We start from the raw sequence: 11,069 nt of genomic DNA on the forward strand, positions 1-11,069 counted from the left end.
CTGGAGGGCTTCTAAGCCTTTAGGAATATTATCACGGTTCATGTACTATTATGACATGTTCTGTACATTTTCCTATTTATATGACATATATGTACGTACATTTTATAATACATTCTATTGTTTTAATTTTACCATGTTCCTGTTAAATATTGGATGAATATGTTTAGATATCAATTGGTTATTAGATAAAATTTTTAGAAGAGTTTCCAATTGGTTATTTGATGAAAATCTTAGATGAAAATGAAAATGAAAATGAAAGTTAAAATTGTTTAGGAAAGACACTGGAAAATGAAAATGAGGGTCTGAAAACTAATCAAGCACGTAGCGGCAGTTAACGGCCGGCGTGTCATTGAGCGGTTGTTAACTGCCGCTGGGGGTAAAATCGTCATTTACTTGTGTCAATAGGAAGTATTCTATGTTAGAAAAGCAATTTTCTATTTTTTTCTAAGAGGCCCATCATTCACTAAACCCAAAGAAATAAACACATTTTATTTGGACAATTAATTAAAGAAAATTGCTTTTTGATTCAATAAGTTCCTAAAAGCACATGGAAATTTCAGAATTGCCCAAACGGTAGTTAACTACCGTTCAATCTTTCTGGCGGCAGTTAACTACCGCTGACTCCCAACTGCAGTTAAGTACTGTTGGCTAGCTCCCAGCTACAGTTAACTACCGCTGACTCATCTGCACTTAAGTTCGGTTCCTGGCAGAGCATCAATTATGATTTTGCGCGTTTCAGTCAAAACAATAAAAAATAAATCAAACCTTATTCAAAATGCTACGGAACTTTGCAAATCCTCTATATGTATTTTTATAGAGGTGTCTATAAAGTTTTGTAGCATTCCGACTAAGTCTCAATTTTTTAACATTTCCCATGAAAAAGAACATCTCCCACAAAAAATTTGAATTTTTCGACATTTGACGGATGAAATATGAATTTTTAACGCGCATAAAACTCAAGACACCAAAACATCAGCCTAGAAATTGAATTTTGAGCTGTTTTTTTGATGACACCTCTATAAAAATACATATAAAGGATCTGCAAATTTACGTAGTATTTCGACAAGCCTCAGTTTATTTTGAATTTTTTACTGAAACACGTAAAATCACAATATTTTTCCAACTGCACATCAGGAAAAGTGATATAAAGGTTGAATTTTTTCAGTATTTTTTCCACACATGTTAAGGCCATAAAAAAAATTTCCCACAAAAAATTAGAATTTTCCGACAACGGATGGACTAAATATGAATTTTTAATGAGCCAAAAACTCAAAAAACCAAAACATCAAAACATCGACCTAGAAATTGAATTTTGAGTTGATTTTTTTGCAGACAGCTCTATAAAAATACATATACAGGTATGTAAAGTTTCGTAGTATTCTAAATAAGTTTTGATTTTTTTTTATTTTTCGACAGAAACGCGTAAAATCACAATTGATTCTCTTCCAAGAACTGCACTTAAGTGCAGCAAAACTAGTTGTAGTTAACTGCAGCTAGGAGTTAGGGGTAGTTAACTATCGCTTGGGGAAATTTCGTAATTTCCATGTGTTTTTAGGAACTTTTTGATGTCAGAAAAGCAATTTTCTTAATTAAAACCCTAAAAAAACCAAAAACTCAGCTTCTCCATTTAAAACAACATTTCTGCTGCGTCTTTGCCTTATTTCATCGTAAAGTTGGATTGAATTCACACTCAACTCGACTCCTAGAAAAATCGTTATCCGGCTCAAAGACTGACTAATCTGAGGGTCCACTACTCCACTCGCACTCTCTCGAAGGAGTGTTGCTGCATAACTTCAATGGCAAGAGGCAAGATAAAGAAAAGAAAAAGGAAAATCCTCACAACACACACCATATCAAGGTGGAATATCTTTTCACAATGCAAACCAAAGCAATGAAGCAGATGCAAAAAAATTAAGTAGCAAGAACAACAGAAACAGAACAAACAATGAGAAAGAGCTACGCAACTCCACAACTGGAGCAAATCTGTAGACGGACAAAGAACCTGGGTGGCAAATTAAGAAAACAGAATTGCATAAAACAAGAAGTATCTAGACTTCATAGCTAACAAGAAGATGATGTGCACTATTTTTAAAATGAAATTTATTCAACTATCTTCATAAGTTTACAACAAAAAAAAAAAATACCTCTCATTTTTATTTCAAACACCATTGTTAAAATATAAGGCATATAAATATTTTAAATCACTTTTAAATTCACCCATGTACTTTTCACAAGTGAGGTTTAAAACATCACTTCTAAATACATACGATATTCTGGTACGTGAATTGCTTATTCGATCATCGGTTTGCAAATCATGTGAACAAAACTACAGGTCCTGATCCAAGTTACTTCCCAAACTATCATTCCTAGTTGCCCCTTTTTTTCAAGGTCATTGTTTATTATAGAAGGAGCTAGATATGCAAAATGAGAACAGTAACATACAGGCAAAAGGGAACTTCTTTTCAAGGTCATTGTCTCTTAATTTTTTGTTTTATTTATTTTTTGTTCATTTTTAGATAAAATTACACAACATAGGATCAAAACAAGTTCGAAGGTTAAACAACCTGAAAAGACTATAAAGAATGTCACAGATGAATTAGACACAATATAAAAACATAATATGCTAACGCACCAAACCTAATAAATAATATAGGCTGTAATGAGAAAAACAAAAATCTAACATTGAAAAGAGATAAGGCAAACCTAATAGTTCAGTTGAAAATTCTATGACAATAAAAAAAAAAAAAGAAAAAAAGGCCAAGGATGAGATGTACCTCAGTTTTCAACTTCTCAAGTTGGTGATGAATTTCACGAAAGAGTGAAAGTGCAGTCCTGTAGAAAAAAGGACCTAAATGTAAAAATGGTGGAGAAGAAGGAAGAAAAACCAAAAAAATTAGAGAAGACAATAAAGTTTTGAGAACAAAGTAAAAATCTGAGATACTTTGATACATAAGCTTGCTGGTAAGATAGAAAATAAAATCTGAAGCAAATCTTACTCTAAACATTAATCATCATTACCTAAAAACACTAGACATCATTACATAAGGACAGAGACATCATTACCTAGGGATTGTTTTACTTACTAAATAAGCAACAATCTAATTATGACATTTATACTGAAACAAGCAACAATCTAATTATGACCTATGACAGAAAAAAGCAATAGTAAATAATTAACAAAACAAAAAAAATATCAATCTCCAACAGCTAAGGATCATCTTAGATGTTTTTCTTCTAGAGTCTTATGTGTAATGATACTGGCATGAGAAAAGAAAACTTATACACTATTTTATGTTTTTTTCCAGGTGTATGATTTGAAGTTGAAAACTCAATGTCTAGAATTCTTTGTAAAACTAGACTCTTGACTCGTGCTATCGCACGGGTCTATTAGAGTTGAAGACCCATATTCTTTAACAATTGATATTTAAGTTACCATTATCCATTAACATGTTAAACTATAATCAAGCACATTCACGACAATCAAGCACATCCATAAATTGTGCAATGATTTGGATAATTTGTGTCTTACCGGTAAACAATCATCCATAACTTGCATTTAAGCTCAATAGTCAAACGAAGAAACATTTTAAAACCATGATTTTGGCTCCATGAAGGATTATGGTACAATATTAATTGCTGGTAAACAATCATCCATAAATTACATTTAAGCTCAATATTCAAACGAAGAAACATTTTAAAACCATAAATTGCATTGAAAATAAAAGAGAGCACATTAAACTGAAAAGATAAAACTTTTAATTGCATTGAAATCAAAAGAGAGCACATTAAACTGGAAAGATAAAACCATAAATTGCATTAAAATGTAAAGAAAATTCAAAAACATCAAAATGGATCTAAAAATATAAACCCTAAAAACTGCACTCCATCAATTGCATTGCAGACATCAAACTCTCACGATAGTTGGGCGCTTGACTTGAATGTAGATGGTGTCGTTCAAGGCAGCATGTGGAAACCCAACTTTAACCATGACACCTTCCTTAAGTTTGCGCGCCTGTACCATTCTTTTCCATCCTCCACCAAGCTTGATGTGGTGATGTGGCCTGGTTCCAAATACAGTGATGCAATTCCACTTGTTTCCACAATCATCAATCAATGTCAATGAAGTGATCTTTTTCTCGATAATTAAATCACACAGGCCCTGGTAAATAAGCATCTGCAAAAGAATTACTACGTTAAAAACAATTTTTTATATATTGTAATAGAAATGACCCAAAAAAAAGCAATGTCATACAAAAACATTATACCATACATCCAGAAGTGACATCAAATTCAGTCAAATCCTTCTCCCACCAGATTTAAAAATTACTCTCATCATGATGGAATGAGAGGATTTCACTTGTGATCGGAACACCTTCATATGCAAAGGCTGGCACGATAGTTTTCTCAATTTCAAATTTCATAGAAGGAATAAAAAGAGGAGGATCCACAACACGTCCTGGTTGTTGTAAGGGTCGATAAAAGTTGCGTAATCACCTAGTGATGCACCAAAATCAGAGACAAAGGTTTTTGGGAACATAAGTGCACCTTGGAAAACATATATATCCAAAATTTGTAAGTGATAAAAATGATCAAATGAACTTTAATTTGAAATGTCGCGTTTATAAAAACACAATATCAGTAATCTTGCACTCACATATGTTACACGGAACTCAAGTCGAAGAGTTCTATATTGAACTCGCAATCTGTTAACAAACTTGTCCAAATCAGTTATAGGATTTGGATCTAATGGAGCTGGAAAAGATCAAAGATTCAAAGAAATTAGTGCAAGTTGAAAATATATATGAAACAAAACATAAGAGATCAAGAAAGGATATGAAACATGGTTAGATTTTGTTGTGTTATTTGTACCCTTCAAGCAGTGCAAGGCTAAGTGAGTTTATGCATCACTTTCCATTGTTAAGTCTAAACTGTTTTAACGTAAAAATGATGGCAGAGAGGATAATGGGAATGAAATTGTTAATATACATGAAAGGTTATGAGATCTACGACTGAGATGTAGGGGGTGGTTGACTGAGTTGATTAACATTAATACATGAAAGGTTATGAGATCTACGGCTGAGATGAAGGGAGTGGTTGACTGAGTTGATTAGCATTAATACGTGTTTTCAATTGCCATCATGAGGATGATTAGCATTGTTTTCAATTGTCATTATGACGTTTCTGTATGAGAGAGAAAGCGAGGAGTTTGAAAATAGAGTTTGAATCAATGGTTGTGATTAAGTGTGTGGTTGGAAGATTAGATTATGAATAATTACATGCTTAGGAGGGAAAAATGCAAGGGATTATGGCAAGCATGCTAGCTCATCAAGTCTAGCTTTTATAATAAAGGATTGACATTAACTACGTTTTCAATTGCCATTAAAAGTGTGTTATTCATTTTCAATTGCATTAAAAGTGTGTTATTCGTTTTCAATCAGCATTAACTAAGTTATATGAGAGAAAATGAGGAATTTGAGAATAGAGATCGAATCAATGGGTGAGATTAGATTAGCATGGTTAGGAGGGAAAATGCTAGGGATTAGGGCAAATTAGGGCAACATGTTTGCTAACCAAGTCTAGCTTTTATAATAAAGGATGTGGCATTTGATTATTGTGAAAAATGTTTCGAAATAATTATTTACTCTTATTTTAAATTTAAGATGATTTTGGAATTATTTATCTCAAGATTTTGAGTTGTTTTAAAAAGGATAAAAAAAATTGCACCTTTTCTATTTAAAAATTAGGTGTTACATTGTGGTATCACATTAGCATGGTAGTAGATTTACTTCAAGACCTCTGAGTCCCGAGTCCTAAGCCGATCAAGAGTCAGATTTAGTGGGCATAAGTAGTTGGTGTCCTTATGTGTTATGTGTTTTGCTTTGGGCCAAGCATGATATGTTAAGAAAGTGGATTGTTTTCTAAGAATTCTGCTTTTTACCCAAACAGTTTTGCTCAGTCGTCCCAAAGTAAAATACATATATACCCTTACGCATGTTAACTCACGTAGTGTGAGTTAACTTGCGCTAGTTATAACTTTAACGTAACTTAAGTAGCGCAGCGTGACTTAAGTTGCGCAGCGTTACTTAAGTCAATTAACAGCAACACAGAACCTCCATTCCTCCATTTCTCAACTTTTCAAAAATCGGGATTTTCACCCCCAAATCCAAATTTCACCATTCTTGCGCCAATCAAAACAAATTTTGTCCACATTATCAAGTAAGTGATTATTATACTACTTCTTTGCATTATTTTGATTGAAATTTTCGAATTTTTGTAGAAAATTAACATTTTTAGGTTTTTAAAAAATTGTCTTCCATGTTAAAGATTATGATTGTTTGTGATGATTTAACTTAGGAATTGTTGTTTAGATGTTGTTTAGGGTACAATGTGGTAGTTTAGGGTTTCGAAAATGGTAGATTACATAGTTGTTTGAAAATTGCACACTACGTGTTCGGTAAAATGTCTCAATGATAATTTTTTTGTTTTATTGGATTGTTAATGATGTAATTAGTTAGAGTTATATTTGTTAATGTTGATTATAGTTAATTTGACTGCAATGTGGTAGTTTATGGATTCAAATGACACTGTCGACATTATAGTGTTGTTGTTGTATTGTTAAAGATTACACTTGTGTTGCTGTCGAAATTATGTGAAAATGTGTTAAATATTTTTTTTATTTTTATGCAGATATGTTTGAGTAGGAGAGGCCTGATAGACTTAGGTTAGGGAGGATGGCCCCTACTAGTAGTGCACGTAGGGAGAAGCAAGCACTACAACCTCCGGAGGGTCGAGGTCGAGGGAGAGTGGGGGCCACGAGTCTTGCTACTGTTGATGTTGTGGGGGGATCGATGTCACAAACGGGTGCATCCCAGATTGTGGACCCGCCACAGTATCAGCATCAGTTTCAGGAGCTGGCTTATCAGGATCAGCATTATCAGGAGCAGACTGGATTTCAGCCGGGTTATCACTATCAGGAGGGGTATGAGTATCACCCTCAGTTTCACGAGGGGTATCAGCCTGAGCATCAGTTTGTCGACCCTCCTCAGCAGCAGCATCTTGAGCAGCCTCCTCAGCAGCAGCATCCTGAGCAGGATCCTGAGCAGCAGCATGCAGAGCCTGTTATGGAGGACGAGGATGGGGGCTTTCTAGGGGGGCCTTACGAGGTGTCACTTTTACCGAACTTCGATAAACACGTGGCATGAAAGCTTTGGAATGATAAATCAGTAAGTATAAATTGCTTTATTTAATTTAATGATATTTTACTATTATGTGAAGTTTATTTTATGTATAATATGTTATGTTTATTTAATTTAAGTATAACTACGTAGAATATGTCATGCTTATTTTACATATTTAAGTATAATTTATTTATTTTTAACGTAGAATATATATAGTTTATTATTATGTCAAAGTTTATGTTGCATAGAATATATATAGTTTATTATTATGTCAAAGTTTATGTTACGTAGAATATATATAGTTTAATATTTCATGTTTTTTTACGTAGAATATTTATAGTTTATTATTTCATGTTTATTTTACATATTTAATTATTTTTTTTTGTATTTCAGTTGCAAGTGCATCGTAAGATGAAAGGCATCTCGCACGGGAGGAAATTGAAGCTTTCTGCCTTGTCCCTTCTGTTGCCGGTAGATGCTAACCCTTGGTTCTGGGAACCGGTTGATAGATCGGGTCTAAGGCCCCTCCTTCTGAGTGGGTACGACAACATCTCCCACGGTTTAGTGTGTGCCATGACTGAGAGATGGCATCAGGAGACCAGCAGCTTCCATCTGCCTATTGGGGAGATGACCATCACACTGGATGATGTTGCTTATCTCCTAGGCATCCCCGTCGTTGGACGGCTCATTCATGAGGAGGATTTAGATCATGACCATGCTATGGATATGCTGGTGACCCACCTGTTGTTTTCGGTGGAGGATGCGGTTGGGTATGTGACTGATTTTGGTGCATCTGTCTCTTACACGGCCCTGAAAGACCGTTATGACCACCTGTTAAACAGGTGTGACCATTTGCTGGGGGAGGATTTATCAGAGGAGGAGGAGCAGGAGCTGAGTCGTATTAGGCCCGCCTGTGTCAAGGCGTTCTTGTTGCTCTTGCTTGGCTACACCCTTTTTACCAGCAAGAACAGAAAAATCGTTAGTCTGTTGTGGATGCTTGCGATCCGGGATTTGGATCACATAGGCACGTGGTCATGGGGCGCGATGGGACTTGCATTCTTGTATGAGCAGCTGAATCTTACCTCAGACTCAAATGTTGGCTCAGTTGGTGGTTACATGAGCTTGCTTGTGGTAATATATTTTTTCTTCTTTTTTTAAGTTAAACGTAAATGTATAGTTTCTTGTATGAACCTCGTGTGGTGATATAGATTTGTCTCTTTGTGTTTGCAGGGATGGGTTATAGCTCACTTCAGACATGTGGTTCTGAGGTCCAAATATGTAGATTATGACCGGGAGGACCTGTATGTGGGTAGATGGAAACCTAAAAGGGGGGTTGCTGATGCTGACCAATTCAGAGGCTTGTTCGACTCGATAGAGCATTGTCATGTCACCTGGAGGCCGTACGAGCACCGACGAGACGTGACGCCTTTTCAGGACATGTGCTGGTACTCCGGATGGATCACGGCCGACAGACAGAGGATGATGTGTCACATGCCGGAGCGGGTGCTGAGGTAGTACGGACATGTTCAGAAGGTTCCCCGACCTCCTACTACGGTTATGCCTCTTGCCCCAGCAGATGTGGTTGCTGCCTTCTTGGAGTTTGCTCTGCATGTCGTTCCCCATCACCAGAGGGGTGCCCAGGTCCCAGACGACGAGCCTTGGAAGCATTCAGATAGGTATGTCAGGTGGTTCTACCGTGTGTCCCATCCTCTCATCGTCAACCCTGCTCCAGAGCCTGATATTGTCATGCCGAGACCTATCTACCAGGATATTCTTGTTGACCAGGAGTGGGCCAGACATCCTCCCGATCCATTGCAGGTCATCACCAGCATGAGAGACAGAGTGGAGCATGCGATGGGGATTCCAGAGGTGGTTTCAAATCCACTCTTCTTTGGCATTTTGGAGGGCCTCCAGACCGATTATAGCGTGTTTGACCATCAGCAGGTTCCGAGGAAGAGGTCTAGGAGTCCACAGGAGGACCAGTAGCGTCTTATTTTAGGACTACATTTTATGACTTTTTGGATATTTGTAGTATTTTTCTCGACTTTTAGGTATTTACATTTAGGTCTAGCAACTGACTGTATGATATTTACATTTGCGTGGTTGCGCCTCTTTATGACATTTACGTTAATTTTCGTTAAAATTGCATTTCTAAATTATTATTGAATGAATGCATGTTCTCTAAATTATGAGTTTTGGTTGAATCAATGAATACATGTACTGTAAACAGGGAATGAAGGAACAAGACATTAGCTAGTGCCACTGTCAGTCTGTTCTGGTGAGTCTGTTCTGGCACTAGCAGCAGCGTGAGTTAACTCACGCTTGATTTAAAGCTTGCGTGCGTTAACTCATCATTTTGTTACACAAAATAAACATAAATTTTGCTTTTCCTTTTATAGTTAAATTGTGATCATAATTTTTTTATTTTATTAACATGTAAAATATATATAGTCGTGTTTGTGTCCTGGGTTTTTCTAGATTAGCCGTGTCCCGTGTCCGTGTCGTGTCCCGTGTCTGTGTCCGAGTCCGTGCTTCATGGCATTAGTCAATATTTGTTGACGAATGTCTTTGATTCCGTTTAGATGCAATGGTCCAAAGAGGACAGGTTTTCAGGATATGTACTACAACTAAAAAGCAGGATAGAATTAGTACCACAATGATAATATACATGTTCAATATAAAAAGAACAACCAAGTCTTGGTCTTCTGTGTTTTTGTTTTAATTATTCCCCTAAGAATCCTTTGATTTCCATGTGCTCCTTATTGTATTCTTTTAATTTTTTTCATTCACACAGCCTTATCTCTCATCATCTCAAGACGTTTCTTTAATCCACACAAACTTGTTGTACTTTTGTCATTTCAAATTTCACACTTATTTGATTTAGTCAATATTTTAATTGTTGTTAGTGTGATTTAGGCCCGCTTTCGCATCCCTACCAATAGCACTGCAGACACTTTCATCATTTTTATTTTTTTTATATTTATTATCACTACCATTTTCATCACAAAATAGTTTTTTTTTTAGGTGATAACACAAAGTAGTATTATTGTACGGTCTGCATTCATTGATACAGGCCAACTGGCCAACCATGTTCAACTTTTAAGTCAAGCTACTCAAAGGCTTCATAAAAAATAATCTCAACAGTATTATAAATAAATCATCTATGTGTTCAGTTTGGCAAGCCCCTCAAAATCGACCAAATTTTACAAAAGAAAAACAAGGAACTGAGAATTGAGAAGCAAGCAGAGAAGAAGAGCTGAGACACATGTCTTCATCAAGAGATGCAAGTGAGATCATGGGACTGAGTGCAGAGCGAATTGAGAGGTCTCTTGCTGCGTCCTTAAAGGCTCACAAGACACCAGATAGACACTACATTGGAGTTTGCTCTGCATGTCGTTCCCCACCACCAGAGGGGTGCCCAGGTCCCAGACGACTAGCCTTGGAAGCATTCAGATAGGTACGTCAAGTGGTTCTACCGTGTGTCCCATCCTCTCATCGTCAACCCTGCTCTAGAACCTGATATTATCATGCCGAGACCTGTCTACCAGGATATTCTTGTTGACCAGGAGTGGGTCAGACATCCTCCCGATCCATTGCAGGTCATCACCAGCATGAGAGACAGAGCGGAGCATGCGATGGGGATTCCAGAGGTGGTTTCAAATCCACTATTCTTTGGCATTTTGGAGGGCCTCCGGACCGATTATAGCGTGTTTGACCATCAGTAGGTTCCGAGGAGGAGGTCTAGGAGTCCACAGGAGGACCAGTAGTGTCTTATTTTATGACTACATTTTATGACTTTTTGGATATTTGTAGTATTTTTCTCGACTTTTTGGTATTTACATTTAGGTCTAGCAACTGGCTGTATGATATTTACATTTGCGCGGTTGCGCC

The 11,069-nt window shown here is 36.5% G+C and overlaps 1 protein-coding gene across 1 annotated transcript; it reads left to right on the forward strand.

Annotated features, from left to right (window-relative positions):
- The first annotated feature begins 8,735 nt into the window (after positions 1–8,735).
- LOC146939287 (uncharacterized) lies at positions 8,736–9,164 on the forward strand. The gene has a single exon (XM_085749758.1). It carries the CDS (start codon positions 8,736–8,738, stop codon positions 9,162–9,164), a length of 429 nt encoding a protein of 142 aa, XP_085605884.1.
- Positions 9,165–11,069: the final 1,905 nt, after the last annotated feature.

This window comes from Medicago sativa, chromosome 3 (genome assembly GCF_051527215.1).
Source record: "Medicago sativa cultivar Bolivia chromosome 3, Bolivia_mono, whole genome shotgun sequence".
Classification (NCBI taxonomy): Eukaryota; Viridiplantae; Streptophyta; class Magnoliopsida; order Fabales; family Fabaceae; genus Medicago; species Medicago sativa.